The following is a 25,984-nucleotide window of genomic DNA, read 5'->3' as shown; positions in this document are numbered from 1 at the left end:
CCATTATGTGAATTGAGTTCCAGTGAGTTCAGTGTTTCTAAATTCTATATCAGGGGTCCCCAACCCCCAGGCTGAGGACCAGTACCAGTCCGCGGCCTGTTAGGAACTGGGCCATACGGCAAGAGGTGAGCAGTGGGTGAGGGAGCGCAGCTTCACCTGATGCTTCTCATCCCCGCCATCGTTTGCATTTCCACCTGAACCCATCCCACCTCTACCGCCCCCCGTCCGTGGAAAAATTGTCTTCCACAAAACGGGTCCCTGGTGCCAAAAAGGTTGGAGACCGCTGCTCTACAGCATGCTGAATTAATTAGAACTTATAATAGTTTAAAATTCCTGTTGCAAGTTGTCTAATATTTCTAAGATCCTTTAAATAGCTTATTTATTTATTTATTTGAGCCCAGTCTTTCCAGTTAGGAGACGAAGTGGTGGTTGGTGTAACTATCTTAATAAAATAGTAATTTTAAGTCACTCTACTTAGAATTACATAGAGAAGTACACATAGGAGGAGAACAACGGGAACAGTTTCTGTAGGCGCTTCCAAAGAACAATTCTCTAACAAATAGAGTTGTTTGAAAGTGGAAGACACTACATTCATGTGTTCCCTGTTCCTGAATCTGTTCAAAGAGTGGCTACAGGAGGACTTTTTGAGAAATTGATACAAAAGACCCAAGGTCGGGATAAGGTAACCCCAGGATTCTATGGTATTTTGATGAAAGAGGAGCTCAGCTTGAGCCTGAAGCATCTCTGCCTGACTCTAGTGGAGCTGTTGGTAGGGAGTGACTAGGAAATCATCTAAATTAAAGCTTTTTAGACACAGACCAGACAGAGAGTTTTAAGATCCAAGAGAAATTCTATGTATATTATTCAGTAAAGCAAAATGATTAGTAAATAATGTTTAAGAAGATTATTTGTTAAGTTTTTGGAGTTTTTTTTAATGAGTTGCATATGTTTCTATGAAGACACATTGTGACATGTTCCTAATGCCAACATGAACTGTGTACCAGTTCTCATGACAGCTTGTGTGCAGCTCCAGTGTGTTCTATCAGATATTCTCAGATTCACTGCTAGAACTTGCAGGAGTGTCCATTTCCATATTGACCCCTCTTTACACTGGGCATGAATAGGAAGTTTTGTAAAGGCAAAGAAAAGTGTAATATTGGGTGTATAGACTTGAAGTGGTAACAGTTGGATTTATGAATGTGAAAATGGTTAAGCTAATCTGTAGCTCTTATGCAATTATACATATACTAATATTTTCCTGTTTTATTTCATAGCATTTTTAAATTTTAATTTGTTGAATTATAGTTTTTTCCTTCTTTTAATTTCATGAGAATCTAGACATTATTTGGCTTGCACTAACATTTTATCACCACCATGATATCTGTATTATTAAATAAGGTTAAAAAAAGTATCTCTTTTCAAAAAAAATTTTAAGTCAAAAATGCAATAATAAACATTTCAGGAATGATACGGGTTGATAGACAAATACACAAACAGCCATTTAAAATTTTTCCTGTCACTTTTTAAAAAAGAGAAGTAAGATATTAGCCCCCAGTTGTACTTTTCTAGACAGAAAAGCTCTACTGTGGGTCATGGCAAGATAGAGTTTACTTATTCTGAAAACACAAGGTGTACCACTTGTAAAGGTTTATGTTTTAGGGTAGCTCTTAAGTGTGGTTAAATTAACTCATTATAAAAAGTTTATTTTTTGCCTTTTCTTGTAATATCTAGACTCTTGTGATATGTTTGTATTAAGCATATTCCCTAGGTTGAGTAACTATATCTTGAGATGATCTTAGTGATCTAGTAGTTGTCAAGATAAATAAATATATTCCTTTCTCACTTATTTAATTCCACAGTGATTCTACTGGTAAACTGATTTCCAAAATAATAAAACTCTCATAAGGCTATTTTCATTAGGTTTTATATATAAGAAAGGAGTCTAATATATCAAATAGTAGTATAATTTCTAAGGCCAAATTGTCTTGGTTCAAAATCTCATTCCATAACTTACTATAGTATGACCTTGGAAAAGTTGATTAATCTTTTTATGTCTTAGTTTCCTAATCTGTAAATTGGGAGTAAAAGTATCTATTGCATACAGTTATTGTTCAAATTTTAAAAGTTAATATATGGAGAGTGCTGACAGCAGTGTCTGGTACATAGTAATTGTTCACCAAATGTTACTTTATTGTTGTAATTATCACTTGTTATAGTTTCAAAATATTTAACACAGAATGTGTTATGACAAAATTGCAAAGGTTTTTGTAGCAGAGCATGTTCGTAGAAAGGCCATTTCTACTAACTCTAGCAATGAGTTAACATGTGCTATAACTGGATGCACGGTTCCAGGGTTCAAGTGTTGACATACTATATGGAAGAGGCAAGTTCTTTGTACTAAGTTACATGCTGTGTTGGAAGACTTTACAGGTCCCTTTTAGGCCACATACACCTCAGTTGGTAGACAGGCATGGAACTGGGAGTTATATTTAAGTTCACAGAATGTTTGGAAATCTGCTTATAGAGGTCTTTGAAATCATACAGATAAGGTTCAAATGAAACCTTGGCTTCCCCATATCTAAGGATGAGGCTAATGTTTACTTTACAGAATTCTGGGAATTTAACAGAAAAGAGCCAATGTATTACCTGATGTGAAGTTGGTCCTCTGTAGGTATAATCACTTTTCTCTGAATCAGTGACCACACTGATGGCCCCTGGAATCAGTTCAGACAAAATAATACCCCCGGCCAAAAATGACCTGGGTCATCTCTCATATCCTGGAGTTTCTTCTAACTAGGATGGACCTGGATCGCCCAGGCTATGTGCAGCCCTAGCACTGAACCCCACCTAGGTGCCGGGGCTGGAAGGCTGAGAGGTGGAGGGACTTGATGCAGAAAAAGTATATTCTCAGCCTCTGGATTCACCAACTTCTGGAGCTTCCTAAACTTAGGGAACCAGGACCCCCTGCTGATTATGGCCCATAGACTGTTTTGTTTGGCATATACAATGTTTAAATATATTGAATGCTAGTTGTGAGTGTTTATAAGTTAGGAGACTCTCCCCAAAATCAGGACCTGTGGCTTCTCTAGAAAAATCAGAAGATGTGGTCCTCTAAAGCCTGCCTCCTGGATGATGGAAGTGGGCTGGTGCTGAGAAGCTGCCTCTTCTTTAGACTGAGCAGACTCTTCTGCTCCTGATGGGCCTTGGGGACCTTGGGGTATGACACCTGCTCTCAATAACACAAAATCTTTTCCTTTGGGGTAAATTGATGCGGTTTTGATACTTAAGATTATTTTGCATCTTGTAAACACGAATGATTATGACAAAACTTCTGATATCTTGTATGACTTTCATGGATTCCCACCGCATCACTCCTGTAGTGTACATATGGTGAGGTCTTATAAAAATATTAGTAGTACTGACTAGGGTCAAAGGGTAGTAACACTAATTTTAAAAGTGCCACATCGCAATAATGTCCAGGAGATGGAAACTAGTTCAGGTTTGCAATTAACATTTACATACTAATGATAATTTAGCAGTTCCTTAAATTAAAGCCTCATATTTTACATGATTTTTATTGCTGTCTGTCTTTTCAGAGCTATATTGAAAATTAGCAGGATTTTATGACTTTGGCTTGTGTTAGTTAAATGAATTGCAACGACTATTATTAACATAAACAAGATGAGGATAATATGCTTTGGGATATTAACAGAGAAAAATTCAGGTCAGATGTGAATTAACATGTTCAAGTGTTTAATGCCTCTTAACCCATTTAAAAATATTTTGCCTGTGGGGTATCATCTAGGTATGATTTTTGTGAAGTAAACTTTATCAGAGCAGTGCTAGTGTCTTCTTATCCATCGACACATGTTGAAATGTTTGAAGGTGTGAGTAATCACACACACAGAATATATAAAATTAATATTGGGCTGGCCAAAAAGTTCGTTCGGGTTTTCCCCTATGATGTCACGAAAACTTTTTGGCCAACCCAATATTTTAAAGTCAAAATTTCACGAATTATCACCAATTGTTTTGATGTTGTTCATTCTTTGACTTAATTTCTTCTTTCCTAGTGTGGTCTGTGTTGGTGGAGATGGATCTGCCAGTGAAGTAGCCCATGCTTTGCTTCTTAGTGCCCAGAAGAACGCTGGGGTGGAAACAGACAGCATCCTGACTCCTGTCCGAGCCCAGCTTCCACTTGGTGTGATACCAGCAGGCAAGGGAGGGCCCGTGGATTTGCCAAATGGAACCCCTCGCCCATCTTCCCCTGGTTTAATTCCCAACCAAGGCAGTGTCACACAGAGTTAAACGCACAGACTTTGAGTTTGAAAGACCCACGCTTGGCATCTCCACTAGCACGTGTGAGACTCTGGCCAAGTTATTTAACTTCTTTGAGCCTTATTTTTCTAATTCATAAAAGAGAGATAACACACATGACACTCACTTTATTACAGGGTTATTATAGTATTAAATTAGATAGGATACGTGCAGGGTTTAATACATAGTTAAGCAAACAGTAAAGGGGACCGTTATTCTACCTTCCCATATAAAGGTCTAATGATCACACAATCCCAGATGTGAAATTTTGAAACAGGGCCATTCCAGTCAAGCTGCTTATTATTTCTTGGGGGGTAAAATGTGGTAACTCAATTCCCATAGTTGAAGTGTAAACAGATAAGCTTGAATATGCCAAAAGGATTCATCCTGACTGCTGTATGTCCAGCAGCTAGAACAGAATGTGATACAGTGAACGCTCAATAAAGTTTAAGTGAATAAATGGAAAGAAGATATTATAGAGCAAGTGCCACTTGAATTGCACCTAAAAATAGGTAGGACAATTTTTTTTCTGGCCTGAAAGATGGGAATGAGTTGTTTTCTTGGCTACAAAAATAATAAATGGCAAGGCAAAATCCAGGAATGTTGAGGAATAGAAAACAGGCCATTTGTTTGGTAGTACTGGTGTCAAAATAGGTCCAAATCATGGTGGCTCCTGGATGCCACAGGAAGGGGTCTGAATTGCAGCTGATGAACAGTAGGGAACAATGGGAGGTTTAGAGCAAGGGAGCAACCTGCTGGGAGCCTGTTCTAGGAAGATTCCTGATTAGGGGAAGGGAGGAAAAGGAAGGTGGAGGTCAGAGCAAGGGGGAACAGCCAGAGCAACACTGGGATCCAGAAAAGACGAAAGTATATTTTGCAGGTTTATTATATGAGTCCCTCCTCTCAAATTATTATTGAAACAATTGTGAAGGAAAGTGACTTTTTTTTTTTTCATTTTAAACCATCACATGTTATTATCTCTACAAGAAAAGCGGGAACAATTACAGTTGATCCTTGAACAATTTACAGTCGGCCCTCCTTTCCTCTGCATCCTCGAATTCAACCATCCGGGGACCATGAAGTACTGTAGTAATTACAACTGAAAAATATCCACATCTAAGTGGACCCACTCAGTTCAAACCCGTGTTGTTCAAGGGTCAACTGTATTCTTTCCTATGGAAATAGAAGACACACGGTTGCACATGGTTGAAAATAAAGCAACATTCTATCCATTTGATGACCAGAGTCATTTAGTATGGATTTCAGTATATTTAGTATTGTTAACTGACAAAGAGCAAAAGACATACCAATGCCCTTCTAGGGAAAAAAGTCTTTCATAAAAACAAGAATTTAAAAGGAGAGGGATATAGGGATATGTCCTGATGATTGTGAAACCTGTTAAGAAAAATCTGTGAGAAAGAACCCCTTAGGTAGAAGAGAACAAAATGCATCAACATGAAAAGATGCATTTGGGCTGCACTTTGACCTTTCTGTGTTACTTTAGAAGTGCTGTCTGTAATGGTGGAAATTTCACAACATTTCCCTCTGTACAGAGTGGATGTGCTTAGGTCACTGTTTCTTTTCCTTAGTACTTACACCCCTGAAGTCACTCATTCACTGCTCTGCATCAAAAGTGGAAAGATGGGTGTCCCCATGGATCTTCATTTGACATAAAGTGAATAACTAGCTAGAAAAACTGGTGGTTATGCTTACATTTTAATATGTAACTCGGATGTTATAAAGGAACAGCACTGAGTTTTATTATCATTATACTTTTTAAGCATATTTCTGATTTTGAAAGCATTTTCTAGATACAGTGGATATGTAGAAATGCCATTGGAATACTTTTTGTTTAGAAGATACAGTCTGTTGCCAAAACTTTAGTGGTTGTATAGAGTTCTAGCTTGTGGATTCCATCTAATAGGAGGAGGAAGTCATGTGCAGGATGTATTTAATATGAGGACTCTATGTCTGGTCACGGCTTTGATAATGAATGGGAACAAGAGCTAGGCAGGAAGTTTCTAAGCTAACGCAGAAGAGAGTCTGCCTTTGAAGCCATTTGCCTCCTGGAGAGAGACACCCAGAGGGAGAGTGTTTAGTAAATTACTCCACTGAGCCAACAGACTAAGCCGCTGAATTATGGTCAGACTCAGATGGATCAGATGTGGGGAAGCCTGTATTTGAACTGCTGGCCATTAGCAACGGTGTTTGTTGCTATGGGAACTGGTGCTAAGGAACTATACAGAGAGATTCCGATTAAAGGGATGAGGGGGAGGATAGAGAAAAAAGCCAGAGAGGACATAAAAATAAAAAAGCAATCCAATTGTTGTAAAACAAGGCTCAATCCACATACTGATGACTGGGAACCATATATTTCTATAGAATTCACATAAATAAATTCATGCTTTCCAATTAATTTGAGGAGAATAAAATATTGCCAAGGGACTGTTAATGTCTATGATATTTCAGGCAAAGAACCAAAGTGTAGGTGCAGTTTTCATGAGAGTTTTAGATATGCTTGACTAGGAAGTCATTACATCACATTTATCTGTTTGGATGTGGGAGACATTAATGGCCTTATGAATATTCATGATGTCTGGTTAATTAAGTTAATTGTTCTGCAGAAGTGCTTGCACTTCCAAGGACAATTTTTTTTTCTTTTTGCCTCTGTAGTTTCTGCCTGGTTCTTCTATAAGTCATGCTTTACATGAGCTGCTACTTCTGTCCTTACTCATTGGATGTGGCACATTTTAGCAGGTTTGGGGAGGCGGTGGTGAGCAAAGTTGCTGGTAGTGTTAAGAAAAATGACTTTTCAGGCTAATTAAAATGTTCACCTTGAGGTAGAACATTTATAGCTTTTGTGAGAATGCTAAAATTACATAGTTTTTATTTATGTGAGCAGCATGTTCTTTTGGCATGTAGATATCTTTTTGGATGGATCCCATTTTGTTTCTGGAAATTGTACTCTTTTAGATTATTCAAACAAAAATATGGAGCAATCTATAGTTTTATAATTTTACATCTGCTTTCTTCATGAACTTTCCTTTTAAATTCAGAGTGTTAAAAACGTTCTTAAGGATTAAGGTACAGGTCAAGCAGAGTAGAAGATGACTAAAATGATTTTCTGATTTCTGGTCATGTCTGTCATCACTGCCTAGGTCAATGGAATTAAAGAAAAGTAGCAAAGTTGCAAAGCCTGAGAAGACATAGAAATAAAAAAGCAATGTCTAGCATTCTAAGAGGATTTGTGCTTTGGCATACTTAGCATACTTCAAACTCACAGGGGATAAATGGTCTTTATTTTCTTGAGTCATGATATGTGTCATTCTCTATTGCACATGACAATATTACATTTTGTTTTTTAATAGTCTTTCTAGAGGAATGCTTTTATGGTCTACTCTTAATTAACCATGGTAATGGAGGAAATGTGTTTCATGGAGTACTGTAATCCATCGATAATCTTAAATATCTCACTCTAATTATGTGGCCTCCTCCAAAACCTTTATCATAAATCTGATTGGGAAGAAAAATTGATTTGTTTTTGCTTTTCTCCCCCACCCATTCCAAGTTAATTAGTATTAGACAGCCAAAGGCCAGGATGTAGAGGGTCAAAGAATAATTGGAAAAGCCTAGGTAATTGACTCCTGGTAAAGATCCACTGAGGAACAGTTTTCTGGATCACTTTTTCTCAGACCTTAGGGTGCATACAAATCACCTGGAGAACTTGCTAAGACATGGGCACCTGGGCCCCACTCCCAGCTACTCCCTTTCCATTGGTTGGAGGTGGAACCCAGAAATTTCCCTTTTTAACAAGCTCCCAAGTAATGTTGATGCTGCTGATCCTTGAACCATATGTTCTGGAGGAGGGCCTCTCCATACACATAACCAGAGGATCTTATAAAATGCAGACTATGCCTTGTTAGGTCTGGAGTAGGGCTGAGAATGAACAGTGTAATAAACACAGAGGTGTAGCCATTGGTGCTGGGCTGTGGGACATATTCTGAGTAACAAGGGTCAGAACATAAACTACCGTTTGATGAATCAGTTAAAACCAGTTTACCAATTGGGTAAGGGGGACGTTTCTTTGCATTGGTTTCACTAGAGGTCTGGAAATCATAAATGCTTAGACAGTACCTCACGATTACTATTGTTTTATCTTATTTTATTTATTTTATTTTATTTTTTTGTGGTACGCGGGCCTCTCACTGCTGTGGCCTCTCTCGTTTTTCGAGCACAGGCTCCGGACGCGTAGACTCAGCGGCCGTGGCTCACGGGCCCAGCCGCTCCGCGGCATGTGGGATCTTCCCGGACCGGGACACGAACCCGCGTCCCCTGCATTGGCAGACGGACTCTCAACCACTGTGCCACCAGGGAAGCCCCACTATTGTTTTAATGACAGTCTTGCTTGATAATGGCTTCATTGACTCAGCTTCTCCAGCTGAGCAGCCCAAGCATAATATATCCGTTCAAAGTGACACAAACCGAAGGGATTACATATGACCACACAGGAAAGTTCCTGATTAGCCAGCCTTTGCATTGATAGCTATTGTACACAGTACATCCATGCTTTCACAGTTCTTGGCTGTTACTGGACTTAAATCAAGAAAAATGTAGCTTCTTAATTTTAAATGCTTTTTACCTCCTGGGAATGGCAGGGGCTAGCTGGTATTTTCCCCTTCAAAACCAGCCCTTTACCTCTAGGTCTCAGACACACACAAATGTTACAGGGGCCTGACTTGAGAGAGCTCTTTCTCTCTGTAGGCTGGTGGGAAAAATTCATGTGGATCTTAAATTATCTTAGTGATTATGGAAATCAGAAACCTATCATGTCTCAATACAGATTCTCATACAATGGCAAATACCATGGGATGAAGAGTTTTCTTCATCTAGGGTACCATTTTTCCTATGATAGAAGGGATCTCCATTTGGTTGAGAGATTTAAAATGTATTTAAAGCATATCTTGTGTACTTTACAGTGATTTTACACTCTTCTCTTAGTTATTACTTGGCTTTTTGTGTTTGTGTGCATTTGTCTCTGCTTTCCAGAGCCATCCTTCTGCTCTTGCTGCTCATTTTGGTAAAGAATTTAGAAGCCTGTTTATTAAACTTGAATGGAGCAGACTTTGATATAACTAGCGCTTTTTCAGGTAGAAAATAAACATTCATGGGCTTCCCTGGTGGTGCCGTGGTTGAGAGTCTGCCTGCCGATGCAGGGGACACGGGTTTGTGCCCCGGTCCGGGAAGATCCCACATGCCGCGGAGCAGCTGGGCCCGTGAGCCACAACTACTGAGCCTGCGCGTCCGAAGCCTGTGCTCCGCAACGGAAGAGGCCACAACAGTGAGAGGCCCGCGTACTGAAAAAAAAAAAAAAAAAAAAAAAATAGACATTCATGATGAAAGAAGCTATGAGCAAGTTGATACTATAACTTGTTTCCCAATTTTTAAGTTATTTAAGGATTAAATAATAATTCAGTAGCCATTCAATGTGCATCTATGATGTGAACAAAAACTTACAAACTTCCATTTAACTTTTCATTTGAACATTACATAGTGACATCTCTATAAAGTAGGAGCAAATGGTTAATTTAAAATGTTTGCTCTACTGATCATACATGTTTTAAATTTGATTTGGCAGGATCTACTAATGTATTGGCACATTCTCTTCATGGAATTTCTCATGTGGTAACTGCAACTTTGCATATTATAATGGGTAAGAATTCTTCCAAAGAAGTTTATGTTTTATAAGGAAGTTTCTATTTATATAAGGAAGGCTGTTTTATATCCGTCAGGCTCGTCTAAGACAGATTCTTTATCTCTCAAAGCAGAGAAATGTTTGACTAAAAACCAAAAGTCAGTTAGGCAAAGCTTCACTATTTTGACTGCTGATCTTTTCAGAATACAGGTGCTATAAAGAGTAGTAAATGAAGTTTTACTATCATCTTGATAGAAAATAATACAATAATGTTCAAGATCACAATTTTATAACCAGGTCAAGAAAATCCATGCATACTGATTAAATATATCAGGAACTGTTGTTTGACTACCCAAACTCTAGAATTAGTTATTAAAAGAAATAAAGCACAAGAAAAAAATTTTTAGCCAGAGTACTTCCACTAGACCTTTTATTATCTCAACTGATGTAAAGCATGTAAGCTCTAATAAATGCAAATCTGTTAAATCTGAGTTTACTCTGCACGTGTACTTCAACTTCACTTCCTTAGCCATTTTTGTTTAAAATAGCAGTAAGCTGCAAAATTTACCACTTTGTGTCTCTTCCCTTGGTACCTGAAAAACTTATAAATGGCAATTGCAGTCGTTGTAGGTAGTGAGAGTGGGAGAGAAAATAGGATATTATGGTATAAAGTAGCCTGACATTTTCTTCTTCTTCTCTGAGTAAATAAATATGCTCTCCTATGTTTGCCATTTTGACACCTTGCTCTACTTACTTGCTGACTGAATAATATTCAATATAACATTCAAGGGCATATACAACCGGTCGATGTCTGTACCTTCAGCACCACTGGCAAGTTTCTTCGCTTCGGGTTCTCAGCCATGTTTGGCTTTGGTGGAAGAGCTTTGGCTCTGGCGGAAAAACATCGATGGATGTCCCCTAACCAACGTATGGATTTTGCTGTCATTAAGGCACTGGCAAAACTTAAGTAAGTCTTTTTTTCTTAAACCCCAAATTTCATATCCCAGAATCAATGAGCGCTAATAACAAATTTCATTATATTTTAGGCCAGAGGAATGTGAAATATCATTTTTACCATTTAACGACCCTCAGGATTTAGAAGAAAGGTAAATGAAAAGCTCAAAGTAATACAGGAGTCTATATCTTTCTTTGAAGCATAAAACAGTTTGATATAAACAATTTATCAGACTTGTGATCTTTGGTTGTTATTCTGTCGTATTAGTGAAGAATATAGAATCATGGGGTCCTACAGATTCTATTAGGCCATGTAGTTTGGCATCTGTCTTCAGAAACAACTGTTCATCCATCCATCCATCCATCCATCCGTCCGTCCATTCAATAGCTGTTTATTAAGTACCTGCTGTATGCCAGACACCTTGGATAAAATACGCCTACAAACAAACAAACAAAATCCATAGTTTCTGCCCTCATGAGAATTTCTAATGTGGAATAAAATATTACTCAAAGCCACACAAAGGAAGTGCTCTAGTGTTAAAAGAAATTTTGAAAATCATTGTTACTGATGAATCAATGAATCAACGACTAATGCAGTGACAGAATTGTTCACATATTTTTACTTACTACTGAATCTAATATATATAATGTTGGGTTCTCTCATCATCTCGTTTAATAGATGCTATTTTTGTGTGTGTGATGTGATGTTTCTTTGTCTTGTTTTCTTACTTTTAGGAGGGTACAAGGGTCTCCGAAATCTGGTGAGTATGAAGTTACCTCCTTGAGAACTGAGCAGGGCTCTATTGACATTTTGCTCTGGTGGGGGAAAGTAACCAATCCCTTCCATTACCTTTAGACTGTAATGATCAGTGGCAAATGATCCAGGGTCAGTTCTTGAATGTCAGCATTATGGCAATTCCGTGCCTGTGCTCAGTGGCACCTAGAGGCTTGGCACCTACTACCAGGTTAGTAAGCATTTTTATTGAATCATTGATACTTTTCATTCATTCATTCATTCCTTTATTTTTGGCCGAGTTGGGTCTTTGTTGCTGCGCGCGGGCTTTCTCTAGTTGCGGTGAGCGGGGGATACTCTTCGTTGGGGTGGGTGGGCTTCTCGTTGTGGTGGCTTCTCTTGTACACGGGCTTCAGCAGTTGTGGCTCATGGGCTCTAGAGTGCAGTCTCAGTAGTTGCTGAGTTGCTCCGCGGTATGTGGGATCTTCCTGGGCCAGGGCTCCAACCCGTGTCCCCTGCATTGATAGGTGGATTCTTAACCACTGTGCCACCAGGGAAGCCCGATTGAAACTTTTCTATAAACCGCATTTATCTTTCAGAATACCCTGCTAACTCTTGGCTAACTAGAATATTATCAAGAGGTAGTCATTTTTGAGTTGATTTTAAGGGATTTGTCTTCAGAGTAGGCTGAGAATAACTGTTATACTGGAAAAATGATCATTTACTCTGATTTTTTAATATCACTGAGGCTAAAATAATATTCCTTGAGTTTTATTGACATGATCTTATTGTGTTATTTTATGTCTACTTCGCTTTATTTATTTATTTACTAGTCACTGAGAATATTATATTTAATTCTGGTATTCCTTATGCACGTCTCTGCCTTTTGATTTTAGTGCAGACGTATACGTCCTTAGCAGGAATAGCATGTATGTGTGTATGATACTTTTAGTCAAAGGAAACATTTTAGTTATATTTAGTGTGAATTGTGGTACATCTGAATCTACTGCCCACATTTTCATGAGACATTTTATATATCATTTTATCCACAAGCTATAGCTGTTCCCTCTCTTGCACATCCTTTTCATGTAGTTGTCCATCACTGACTGGGCTAAAAATATTTCTCTTGCGTTCCTGTAGAGCATAGAAGAAAGGTGATGAATGTTGCATAATATCGTCACCTCTAGATTTTCCCCAGAAGTGGGATAAAAGAATGACTTATGTATGTACTTTGGCAACTCATAACATCATTTTAATGATTAGTTTCAACTTCCCTGCAAAATATTTAACCTGAAGGATTAACAGTTGGTAAAGGGATTGATTTAAAATGTTCTCCTTGGCAATTGATAGGAAAGAAAGAAAGAGGGAAATATCCAAAGTTAGAGAAGAAGAGAAACTATTTTAAAAATCAGATGTCAGAGTCTCATTAATTATCTCTAGTGCTGAAGCTTGTGTGGTTGAGGAATGGAGGCTGATTGTTTCCTCCCCATACCCTCAGAAACCCTAGACAGCTGTGCACCTCCCTAATGTAGTTTCCCCCACGAAAAGTGAAGATCTGGCTGGCTGACTAGAGCTGCATTCTCCGGGACTTGACACAATGCTGCTCTAGCCCTACGCCATCTCTGACTCTCGTGTTGGCTCAAGGACCTTCATGGGAAGTAGTCCCGCTCTCCTGGGAGCAGTAGATTCATATGCCTCCTTCCAAGCTGCTCCAGTCATTTTCCAGCTGGACTGGAATTCCACTGCTTACTCTCCAGGTTCAATCTGCATTGATGAATTTTTCAGAGGAGGATGACTAGTTAGAGATGTCTTCTGTGGATTGTAAGCAAACATGCCACTTTTTTTAAAGGCCTTTACATCAGAGCCTCGGCTGACCAAGGTATTCAAAAATTTAGCTTCTGAATGATTCAGGGAAATGGCAAAGGGGTTTCAACTTCCAGCTTTATTTATTTTTTTCACAAGAAAGTAGAATTTACTTCAAAATACCTCAGTGCAAGTTGCTGATAGGAACTAATTTTTTTATATTCGAATTTTTCTAAGATTAAATGCATTAATGCATGGAAAATATTTAGAACAGTGCCAGGCATATAGCATGTGTTTCAATTACTAATAAGTATTGAAAGGTAGACACATGAAATGCTTTTCATGTTTACCAGTAAAAACTAAGTAATTAAAAAAAATCAAGACTGCACAAAATACTAATGTTTTGGTACTATTTATTTCCAGTTGGGAAGAGGTGACGTAATGGGTAAAAGGAATGGTGGACCCTGGATTAAGCGCTCTGGTTCCAGTGATTATTTTGTTTTTCTCTTTGAACCAATCACTTAAACTTCGGGGCTTCTTTTCCTTCTACATAAACTGAGTGAATGACTGGGTAATCTCCAAGGTCCCTTACAGCTCTAACCTGAGCTTCCATAAGATTTAAAGAGCTCTTTTTTATGTCGTCATTGTTATTCTTGGAATAACTTTATATTTGCACTGAAATTGAGCCTAGAAGTCATTTGCACATATTTCTGAAAACTGCCTTCTCAAGCTAGATGCATCTGTGAGTGGCTTTTTGGCACTAAATCACACCTCTAAATTTGCAGCCTCTTATATTGAACTGAAGAGTTATGCAAGATTAAAATGTTCAGTCATTTAACTGAACATGTGTGGTAGCATTTGTTCAGTCCAGTTCATCCATCCAAGAGCCTCTGATTTATTTGGTTTCCTATGTCACTTAGACCTGCCCATAAATAAATATTTAAATCACACTTTAGATTTTAAAAAGTGTTGAACTAGTTGTTAGACCATTTGTATTTATTAACTATCGTACAACACATCTTTAAAAAAATACATGGTTTCACACTTAGGATCCCTAAGTAAGTACACTGGATTTCAAATTATGTCTTGATATGTGAATAGGATGCATGATGATTGATTTCTTAAAAAGTGCTTGGTGTCAGTGCTTGATGAGAAAGAAATCAGTCAGTTGTTTAATAAAACTAATTTGAAAGGCTGTTTCATTTAAAAGACAACACAGAAAGATATGATTTAATAAATTTAGGTAAATTTAATGTGATGGTGATTTATCTAGCTTGCTTACAACTTCTAGTAACTGCTATTTGTTAGGAGGAATGATACAGAGTAATTTCTGATGTACTCTTAATAAATATTTTAATGTCAAATACAAATATTTAATTTCAGATTAAATAATGGAAGCATGGCTCTTATAATTGCACGAAATACTTCTCGAGCAGAATTTATAAAACACCTGAAAAGATATGCAAGTGTTAAAAACCAGGTACAGTAAACTGTTTGGATTACCTGTGTGCAAAGCAGTTAATCATGGGGAGAGAGATGCTGCCAGAGTTGACACCGTGTCCTGCCTTGTAAGAAGGCTTTATTTTCTTCTGAATGCATTAACCTTTTTTTTTTTTCAATTTGTTCTTTCTTCAAATTCTGAAAAGTAGCCACCAGTATTAATATGGATTGGCCTTTTTTGAATTGTGGGTTGGTGGTTATATACATTTATGTGTGTGTGTGCAAAAAGAAAATAGAAAATGTAGTGTTATATTGAAATGTGAAGTAAACTAAGGATAAAATGACATACTCAGCTGTTCTTCAGACTGAAGAGTAGTGAAATCTGAGATTTTTAGCCTTCTTGATTTTATGGCAGCAGCCTCCCTCTAAAGTTATGACCTTTGGATTTTCCTGTTGTTTGTTTAAGATCAGCCTACTTACATTGATTGAAATAGATTTGCAGAAATATATTTTAAAATACACTACTTTTATATAGATGTTATTTATTTTATTCTAAACTTAGGATGTGTGGTGGTATTTGTAGAGATAGATAAAACTGTATTTCCATTCTTAAGGGATTTGTTTTAAAGAGAAGCAATAACTATTATAAGCCATATTCTTTTGGCAGACGTTTTGAGCCAGTTATTAGGAAACTGATCCAGAAATATGTGAATTTCTGAAATTATGAATCTTGAAGTACATAGTATGCATGTAAAACCCTACAGTCTCACACCTTCTTTTTGTGCCTGGATGTAGTTGGGGGAGAACAGATGGGAGGAGGAGAGTAAATCCAGCCGGTGACCAGCAGCTGAATCTTGCTTACATAGGTAGCCACTGCAAGGCTCTAGTTTTTGCTTCTTTATAATTTTAAACTTTCTCAGGCAGGCTTCATGAAGTTTCAGTTCTCCTCTGCCTACTACATTATTTGATCAGTGTTTATTGAGCAACCAATTGAATGAAATGTTTAGGAAATTATGTCATAAAACTATATACAGTCCTATTTTCTTTAAATATAAATCTCTAAGGAGACAAAGTGGACAAAAGCAGATATAATGTAGGTTGTAAGCCTAACTAATAACTTTATGTCTATGTGTTTGGGAAGATACAGTGATTTATTGATTTTTAAAGGAATGTATGCCTATTCAGATGTTGCTAATTTTGTTTGCAACTTTATTATTTTTCTTAATCCAAAGCAATACATGTTAATTGGTTTTTTTGTAAGTCAGAAAATAGAAACAAGATAACAATATATATAAAAAGTTCTCAAAATTCTATATTCCAAGAGATAATGAGTGCCATTACCTTGGTATAAACTTTTCCTGTTCTTTTTCTATTAAATAAATATGAGAACTTAAAGGAGTAATAACCCCAAGGTACTTACCCTGAGAAGCTATATATTTATTTTAGGGAGGCACGATTGCACAGATTACTTACAGAAGTTCTCTTTTGGAATTGCCTAAGGGGCAAATGTCTTAGGTAAGATTTGTAGACATCCTTTTTTCATTACGAAAGTAGCTTTCTTCTGACTTTAAAAGTAATAGATGCTTACTATAAAAAATAAAGACAAAGACACAGTAGTGAATGTAATTCTGTATCTATAGGAAAGTAATTTTTTTCAAAAGGAGACCATGTTATGCAAGACATAACCATTTTTCTCAGGTACTCAACCAGTCATATCTTGCTTTTGATACAAAAAAACTGTTGCCTCTGTGTGTGTGTGTGTGTGTGTGTGTGTGTGTGTGTGTGGTTCATTAGGCTTAACTGATTGGCTCAGCTCTTTCCAAAAATTCAAGTCCATGCTACTGCTCTGTAATTTTTTGCAAAGAAATTCTAAAATGTTTTGCATAATGGTATATAGTAAGAATAATTGGATTGATTCCCAAGGTGACTGCTTTCAAGCAATGTTAATCTGATACATTTGTTAAAAAATCACAGACATACATATACACATATACATGTGTATGTAGTCTCTTTCCTTCATGGTGACATGTTCAAAAATATAAATTTGTATAAATTATGTAATATTATAAAGACCAGATAAATATAAGATTATACAATCCACTGTCAATTAGTAGCAGTTCTGGTATCCAGGAAGGGAAATGCGGCACTTCAGCCTAAGGAGAGCAACAGTCTAGGTCTCTGAACCATCTTTCCAGGTTGAACTGAATGTTCATGTATATGAACAATTGTAGAATGTACTGAAAACCATCATTTGTAGGTGACGCATCTTGCGTTTCCCATCTCTGTGTGAAATAGATAGAGGTAAAAATTACTCTTCAAGTCTTCTCAACTCCATCCTGTAGCTGGCCTTTGTTTTCTCTGTTCATATTGAAAACATTTCTACGTTTGCTTTGACCATCATTTTTGTTTAGGGGGTTTAAAACCCTTGTCATTCCTCAGGGATTTGTTTGTAACCTTCTTCTCATGTTACCTTTTCCTGGGTGATCTCACTGCTTCCCATTTGCTTGAACCACTGTCTGAACTTTGCACACTACCAAGGGTTCTCTCTTCCTTTCTGATTTGCAGGACCACTGTGCCTTCGTGTGTGCTGAGAAGGTTATAAAACTCACAGGCATCTTGAGTCCAGCACGTCCACTACTTACCTTATTGCCCTCTTCCCTGATGGTGCTCCTTCCATGTTTCCCTACAAATGGCAATGGTACCACTCTCTACCCATCCTGGAGTTACTCTGGATCCCTCTCCCTCATTCCCCACAGCCAGTCCACCAATTAATTCAAACCTTAATCCCTTCTTGCTTTCAATAGCCTCCTTCTGATCTTTCTTTTCTCTGGTCTTATCTTCCACACTGCATTCTAGAGGGATTTTTGTAAAATATGTATCTGATTTATCTCCTGCCTAATTCTTCAATGTGTTATTGTCATCAAGATGACATAAAATTTCCTCAGCGTGGAATACATGGCCCCTTGTATTCTAGCCCTTGCCTATGTCACAGCCTCGCTTCTTGTCATCCTCCACCAGATTTCTCATGCTTTGGTCATTGAATTCGTTTTCTAGGGCTGCCATAACAAATACCACAGACTGGGTAGGTTCGGTTTCTCCCAAGACCTGTCTCCTTGGCTTACAGATGGCTGCCTTCTGGCTGTGTCTTCACTTGATCTTTTCTCTGTGCATGCACATTCCTGGGGTCTCTCTGTGTGTCCCAGTTTCCTCCTTTTATAAGGGCACCAGTCATATTGGATTAGGGCCTACCCTAAAAGACTCATTTAAACTTAATCACCTTTTAAAGACCTTATCGCCAAATATGGTTACATTCTGAGGTGCAGGGAGTTAGGACTTCAGCATATAAATTGGGGAGGGGGTGAGACACAATTCAGCTCATAACACCATATGTGTCTCTGTTTTAAAATCAAATATAGGCATTAACATACTCTGAAAAATAAATGCCAAAATACCAATGTTGCCATGAGTATCACACTATGCTTGATCGTGGCATATCTCTGTATTCTTGCAAACGTTGTTTCCTCTCTCCAGAGCTTCTCTTCACCTCCAGGCTAATTCTTCTGTGTTAAGACTCAGCTCAAGAAGGCAATTCACCCAATATCCTGAGCCTGTTTGCCTCTTCTCATTTCTCTGTGCTTATACCATCATGGCACTTATATATATCACAACTTTAATTGTTAACTTCCCTTCCTCATGCCCCAAACACACCCTCACACATGATATCACGTTCTTGGCTTCCCTAAGTCCCATCTAACAATGTCTGTGGCTTCCTAGGTAATAAATGTGCATGCATGGATGAATGGAGCTTCATTTTGTGAAGTGTGCACATGGAAACTGATGATCTAAGACAGTAGACTGCATCACATGACATTCTCCCTGAGTGTCTATCTTAACATGGCATTCTCCTCTCTTAACCAGGACATCAGTCATATTGGATTAAGGCCACCCAAATGACCTCATCTTAACTTGATTACATTTGCAAAGACCCTATTTCCAAATAAGGCGACAGTCACATGTACTAAGAGTTAGGACTTCTAGATATCTTTACGGGGGACACAATTTAACCCATAATGGCCAGTGATCACTGACTCATTTAAAACACATTATTTTGGGACTTCCCTGGTGGTGCAGTGGTTAAGACTCTGTGCTCCCAAAGCAGGGGGGCCAGGTTCGATCCCTGGTCAGGGAACTAGATCCCACATGCATGCTGCAACTGAGGATTCATATGCCACTACTAAGGAGCCTGCCTGCTGCAACTAAGACCCGGCACAACCAAATAAATAAAATTTTTTGAAATGTTTAAAAAAACAACTAAAACACATTATTTTTACAATGAATGAAAAATGTAGAACATTTTACAAGTGCAGTGTGAAGGGTGGCCCTAAACCTTACATCTGAGATGGGAAGTCTAATGCAGTGACTGTTAGGCAGTTTTAGAGAGAGACTTGCTTTTTCCAACAGAGAGTTGCTTGGGGCCTGCTAACCCTGTACTTCAAATAGAACAGGGCTTCCCTGGTGGCGCAGTGGTTGAGAGCCCGCCTGCCGATGCAGGGGACGCGGGTTCGTGCCCCGGTCTGGGAGGATCCCACGTGCCGCCGAGCGGCTGGGCCCGTGAGCCATGGCCGCTGAGCTGGCGCGTCCGGAGCCTGTGCTCCGCGACGGGAGAGGCCACGGCAGTGAGAGGCCCGCGTACCAAAAAAAAAAAAAAAACAAAAACACAAATAGAACAACTGTTGCCATCATGTAACCCAGTATTATCCACCATGTAACCCATGCATTATTCAGTATAAACTGTAAGATCTGCTGGACCTTGATATTTCCACATATAGCAAAATAAGGGTATTGGGGGAAATAGTTTTCTGGCAACTTTTAAAATTCTGTGCTTCATCGAGGTTTGTATGTGAAAGGAGGGAAAAAAACATGTAGATAATATATTTGTGATAAACCTCATGCCATTTATCTGAAAACTGAAATAAATGAGTAGTTGTGCATTTCTACTAAAAAGTTACTTGGCTATCTTAGTTATTTCAGAGAATACATATTTTTTCACTATAGTTTCCTTAGGCAAGTAAGAAAAATTTAAATTTTTACTGAAGTATAGTTGATTTACAATGTTGTGTTAATTTCTGCTTACAGCAGTGATTCAGTTATACATATATATAATTTTTTTCATATTTTTTTCCATTATGGTTTATGGCAGGATATTGAATATAGTTCCCTGTGCTACATAGTAGGACCTTGTTGTTTATCCATCCTATATATAATAGGTGGCATCTGCTAATCCCAAACTCCCAATCCTTCCCTCCCCTGCCCGTACCTTGGCAACCACAAGTCTGTTCTCTGTGAGTCTGTTTCTGTTTCGTAGATAAGTTCATTTGTGTTGTATTTTAGATTCCACATATAAGTGATACCATATGGTATTTGTCTTTCTCTGTCTGGCTTACTTCACTTAGTATGATAATGTCTAGGTTCATCCATGTTGCTGCAAATGGCATTATTTCATTGTTTTTCATGGCAGAGTAATATTCCATTGTATATATGTACCACATTTTCTTTATCCAGTCATCTGTCGATGGGCATTTAGATTGTTTCCATGTTTTGGCTATTGTAAATAGTGCTGTTTTGAACACTCGGTGCATGTATCTTTTCCAATTAAGGTTTTGTCTGGGTATATGCCCAGGAATGGGATTGCTGGAACATATGGCAACTCTGTTTTTAGTTTTTTGAGGAACCTTCATACTGTTTTCCATAGTGGCTGCACCTATTTACATTCCCACCAACAGTGTAGGAGGGTTCCCTTTTCTCCACACCCTCTCCAGCATTTGTTATTTGTAGACTTTTTAATGAGGGCCATTCTGACCAGTGTGAGGTGGCACCTCATTGTAGTTTTGATTTGCATTTCTCTAATGATTAGCAATGATAAGCATCTTTTCATGTGCCTATGGGCCATCTGTATGTCTTCTCTGGAGAAATGTCTATTTAGGTATTCTGACCATTCTTCGATTGGGTTTTTTTTTGGTTATTAAATTGTATGAGCTGTTTGTATATTTTTGAAATTAAGCCCTTGTCAGTCACATCATTTGGAAATATTTTCTTCCATTTCTTAGGTTGTCTTTTAATTTTGATTATGGTTTCCTTTGCTGTGCAAAAGCTTATAAGTGTGATTAGGTCCCATTTGTTAAACTTTGTTTTTATTTCTATTGCTTCGGGAGACTGACCTAAGAAAACATTGGTATGATTTATGTCAGAGAATGTTTTGCCTATATCCTCTTCTAGGAGTTTTATGGTGTCATGTCTTATATGAAAGTCTTTAAGCCATTTTGAGTTTGTTTTTGTCTATGATGTGAGGGAATGTTCTAACTTCATTGATATGCATACGGCTCTCCAATTTTCCCAACACCACTTGCTGAAGAGACTGTCTTTTCCCCACTGTATATTCTTCCCTCCTTTGTCAAAGATTTAAATTGTCCATAGGTGTGTGGCCTTATTTCTGGGCTCTCTATTCTGTTCCATTGATCTATGTGTCTGTTTTTGTGCCAGTACCACATTGTTTTGATTATTGTAACTTTGTAGTATTGTCTGAAGTCTGGGAGGGTTATGCCTCCTGCTTTGTTCTTTTTCCTCAGGGTTGCTTTGGCAATTCTGGGTCTTTTATGGTTCCATATGAATTTTAGGATTATTTGTTCTGTTTCTGTGAAAAACGTCATGGGTAGTTTGATAAGGATCACATTAAACCTGTAGGTTGCTTTGGGTAGCATGACCAAGAAAGACTGAAATATGAAGCTGACTTTGTACCATGCTAGAGTGGTCAGTAAGCAACCATAATTATCATGCAACTTCTGTCCATCTTTAAAGTGAGGATGAGGCAGGCAAACACCTGTAAAAATCTCATGGGATGGACTTTCTCTTTTTACCTTCATAAGTTTAGTTCTTCCTAATTAAATTCCAAATGTGATACTTATTCTAGAGCTTGCTCTACATCAGTTAAACTAGTTGACAATAATCAAGTCAGTGGATTATATAAATCCTCTATAACAATAGACCAATATTAAAGATTTAGTTTTTATTGGAAGTTATTATATACAGTTTCATAGACATATACTATTTGTCATAAAAACAAGTTTGCCAGCTGCTAGATCTAAATGAGCTAGGAAAGCTTCAGAAAAGGGGCTCCTTCTTCCAAAGAAATTGGAACTAATTAGAGTTTCAAAGCTATAAAAACAGCAGCATGCACATTGATATTTACTTGCAAGTGAGAGCACAGTGAACTTTCCTAGTTTGCATTACAGTTAGGGATAAAGCAAGTACCAAGAGTATTTGCATTTATTTTTTGGTTTTTTTTTTTTAGTTCAATTTTCCATTTGTTGAGACTTACACTGTTGAAGAAGTAAAAGTTCACCCAAGGAGTAACAGCAGTGGACACAATCCAGAGGAACAAGATGGACCACATGAAACTGCTACAGGAAGCAGTTTCCCTTGGAATGTAGATGGTGATTTAATGGAAGTTGCATCAGAGGTCCATGTTAGGTAAGTCTAATTAATGGAAGTTGCCTTCTTATAACTATCAAAACAGGCAGTTGGCTAGATAAATTCTTTTTTAAATTCGTAAGTCAGGGAAGCATAAAGACACGTGTACAATTTTAATAAAGAAGTGTAACTTTGTATTTATTCACTAATTGTTATGTAGAACCAATGCATTTTCTTTGGTTATGAGTCTCTACGTTGGCATTCTGAATTACCATTCTTGACAAACTATACAGATAATGTACGTCTACAATTTCCATTTTGAATTTTTAAAAATGGTTAAGATCTCAAACCTTGTGATGCCATCTGAATAGCAGATGGTTACAATTTAATCCCCCAGTCGTTTAAAATTTCCTTTTACCCACAACAAATACTGTAACACTTTGTGTTCAGCAGTTTGCTTTTATCGTCTTTCCAAAGCATACTTTACATACGAACAATTTTACATATTATTTACTAACAAGAGCAACGGGTTATAAACAGGCTTGGGAACATGCAAACTTACTGTTGGTAAGCACTATATGACTCAGTGGGTAGAAGAAGTGTGCAGGGCTCCCTGAGTAGCCTGCTAGATGTGAGCTTTCTACATGCATGGGTGACTGGGCTTTACAGGAATTACTGCTGCTGATTTATTAGGCCCTGCATTTTTTCCTAGATGGCAGCTCTGCCATGAATGTATGTTCGTTGGCTATCATTAGATTTCTATGTGGTATTATGCACCACATTCACTAGGGGTTATGTGTGAAAAAGAATGATAGGTTGATGAAATAATCATGCATATTCTTATATTCTTTACAGAGTACACCCAAGACTTATCAATCTTTATGGAAAAAGCATGGAAGAAATGAATGATTCCAAAGTAACATAGTTGTTTATAAGAGGGATGTGCAAATTAGAATTTTAATATGCAGGGATATTGTCATCTTTTAAACAGATATTTTAGTAAGGAAAAAACTATTTTTAAAAGAAATTAAAATTGCTAGTTTTGATGTTACTAAAAATTAGCTTCTAGGCTTTAAAAAATAAGACATGAAATATACACAAAACAATTTAAATTCTGGTTTTTGGAAAGTATTTATTAGAATGGAAATATATACTTGAAATTGAAACATGATATATCAATATTTAACATAGATTAATTCCAAAGTGAAATAATTTGGATTCTTTTTTCCTGGATTTGAGTCCATCAATTCCGATGTTAAACTTCCTATAGCCTGATGCCAACAGACCACAGAGTTCATGTAAGAAAGACTGTCCTGATTTCTTGATGAGGTACGTAATGCAGCGATATTAAATTATACAGCTAGGAAATGATATAACCAGAAATAGTACTATTTTTTTCAAAAGCTCTCATACCTAGACTACTTGCCAAAAAGAAAAAAGATGGATTTTTTTTTTAAGAAGTTATAGTACCACTTTGGTGAATAGTGTCTGAAAGTTGAAAACTCAAACTATTCAAAATAGCAAACTGGTTAGAATCTGGCCCAAGAGGGAGCTTTGTTCCTCTTGCTACGTGAAATGGTGTCATTTCTAGGAGGAAGGAACCAAATTAAAATTTCCTCAGGGATCATCCTTGAGAAAGCAATTCTAAATTTGGATTTGATTTTTCACCAATGAGCCTAGACATTTTCTTGAAAAAACTACTTGTTTTTTAATAATTAAAAAATGTATCTTTTGTTCAAAGGGTTCTTTAAAATTGAATTACTTTCTATTGGTACACCCCCGAGTTCAGGAGGTTTCATGCTCATTGGGTCCCACTGCTTAAATGTCTTCACAAGTTTCTGTGCATTTTTCATTCTCCAGCCACCACTTTGTGAACAGATAACTTACAGGAATTAAGTGGTCTGAGGAAGACAGCTGTTGGCAGGGACCTCTGTGAAGAAATCCTTTTCCATAGTGGTTAAGACTGCCCTCTAACCTTTCACTTCCCGTAACAGATTTTGAAAATTTGGCCACAACCTTCATATCAAGACAGATGTAGGGACAAAATCAGATGAAATTATATTCTGTGTTTATCAGCATTTAGTTCATATGCATGAATAAATATTACAAAAAGTGACCGCAAGTGAAGAGGTATTTTAAAGATAAATTATTTTAGACGCAGAAATACATTATTTTTTTAAAAGTCTAAGATAAACACCAACAAAAAAACTTAAAATACTTCAGTCATCACTAAGACAGGGAAATTTTGATGTCACATTTTTACCTGATACAAGCTAAATCTATATTTTTCAATTTTACAGTTAAATTTGCTTCTCTATTTCCATGAAGAAGAGAATGCTCTTCTAGTACTGGTGAAAACACATTTCATACTTACATTTGAGGAGAAAGGAGTAACATCCAAACAAGAATTTATTTGCTGAATTTGATAGCCAACATTTTAAACAGTATCTAATTTGTATGAAATACTGGTCCCCAATATGTTCTTTGCAGAGCTTTGATTTTTTAAAAATTAGCGAGGTACAGTTTTCATATATCAGCTAAAGTGCAACAGTCGATCTGTTTTAGAATATAAATTAGAATTCTAGGTACTGTTGTTTTTATAAACAAAAAATTTGATTAAAGATGGATTTTTACAATTTACTCTTCAGTACCTTTCCCTTGATAAAATTGTTATAGAAGGACTTACTGGATTTATACCATAAACATATATTTTCTGTTAAAAACTTATGTATATATATGTACAGAAAGAAAAAATCCATAGCTGTATAAACAATAATTGTCCAGAAATTATCCCATTAAGCTCAAACCAGTGTATAACTTCAGTCTGAAGTTTGCTCATCAGGCCATAGTATTCATAGACTGCTGAATAAATGGTTGTTGATCTAAAGCTTTTAGGAAATATATTACAAATCAATGTCTTTAAAGATAAAACGATAACGGTTCCTCTTCTATTCATTAGAAAATTTGGGAACAGCTCTTCCAAAAATTCTGCTAAATGTTTCTAGAGAACATATATTAGAAATGAGTCCTTACCTATTTGGTGGAATTAACTTTACCAAAGCCAGCACATATGGTAAACAGTATTTCTTTTAAAGGAATGATACTTCAAAGTCCAAGTTTTCTCCAGTCGAGTTGTTTACTTCCTCAGCATAATTTTAATTCAGATGCACTCATTTCAAGGTATCGTCCAGGGATTACTTATCTTGGATAAGCTGATGCTTTAGTGTTTTTCTATCCATTTAAGAGCTGAAAGATTATCTTTGGATATATTAAAATATTACTTTTGGAGTTATTTTCTCTCAGAATAATCATTGCTTAGATTTTTTCATCTGCATTAAGACATAACATGTCACAAGGTCATGACTAAAAGAAGTACATAGAAGAAGTCTGAGCAAATTCACGGTTTCTGTAAACAATGTCTAAATTTTTTTAGTATACTGTAACCTGAGTCTGTTATTCTCTCAATTTGAAAGAAGTCTTCAATCATCTTTATTGCTTTTACTGTTAATGTAACTCCAACTGTCTCTTCTGTTTTCTTCTTGTAGGATAGACTTGTACTGTCTTTTGAAGAAGCCAGC

At 37.1% G+C, this 25,984-nt stretch overlaps 2 protein-coding genes across 2 annotated transcripts in view; one reads left to right on the top strand and one right to left on the bottom strand.

The window, feature by feature from the left end:
- The window catches only part of CERKL (ceramide kinase like), a 142,759-nt gene extending 118,988 nt beyond the window's left edge, over positions 1-23,771 (top strand). Inside the window, exons 5-13 of the mRNA XM_059052864.2 lie at positions 4,074-4,216; positions 9,953-10,027; positions 10,799-10,976; positions 11,056-11,115; positions 11,699-11,724; positions 11,820-11,928; positions 14,883-14,979; positions 22,288-22,466; positions 23,262-23,771. Of these exons, the coding sequence (XP_058908847.1) occupies positions 4,074-4,216; positions 9,953-10,027; positions 10,799-10,976; positions 11,056-11,115; positions 11,699-11,724; positions 11,820-11,928; positions 14,883-14,979; positions 22,288-22,466; positions 23,262-23,331 (937 nt within the window). The 3' untranslated portion in view covers positions 23,332-23,771. The remainder of the gene's footprint in view (positions 1-4,073; positions 4,217-9,952; positions 10,028-10,798; positions 10,977-11,055; positions 11,116-11,698; positions 11,725-11,819; positions 11,929-14,882; positions 14,980-22,287; positions 22,467-23,261) is intronic.
- ITGA4 (integrin subunit alpha 4) overlaps positions 23,521-25,984 on the bottom strand; it is an 80,700-nt gene continuing 78,236 nt past the window's right edge. The window contains exon 28 of the mRNA XM_059051958.2: positions 23,521-25,984. Coding sequence (XP_058907941.1) covers positions 25,886-25,984 — 99 coding nt within the window. The 3' untranslated portion in view covers positions 23,521-25,885.

This window comes from Kogia breviceps, chromosome 2, assembly GCF_026419965.1.
Source record: "Kogia breviceps isolate mKogBre1 chromosome 2, mKogBre1 haplotype 1, whole genome shotgun sequence".
Lineage (NCBI taxonomy): Eukaryota > Metazoa > Chordata > Mammalia > Artiodactyla > Physeteridae > Kogia > Kogia breviceps.
This window is presented reverse-complemented; position numbering and strand designations above follow the sequence as displayed.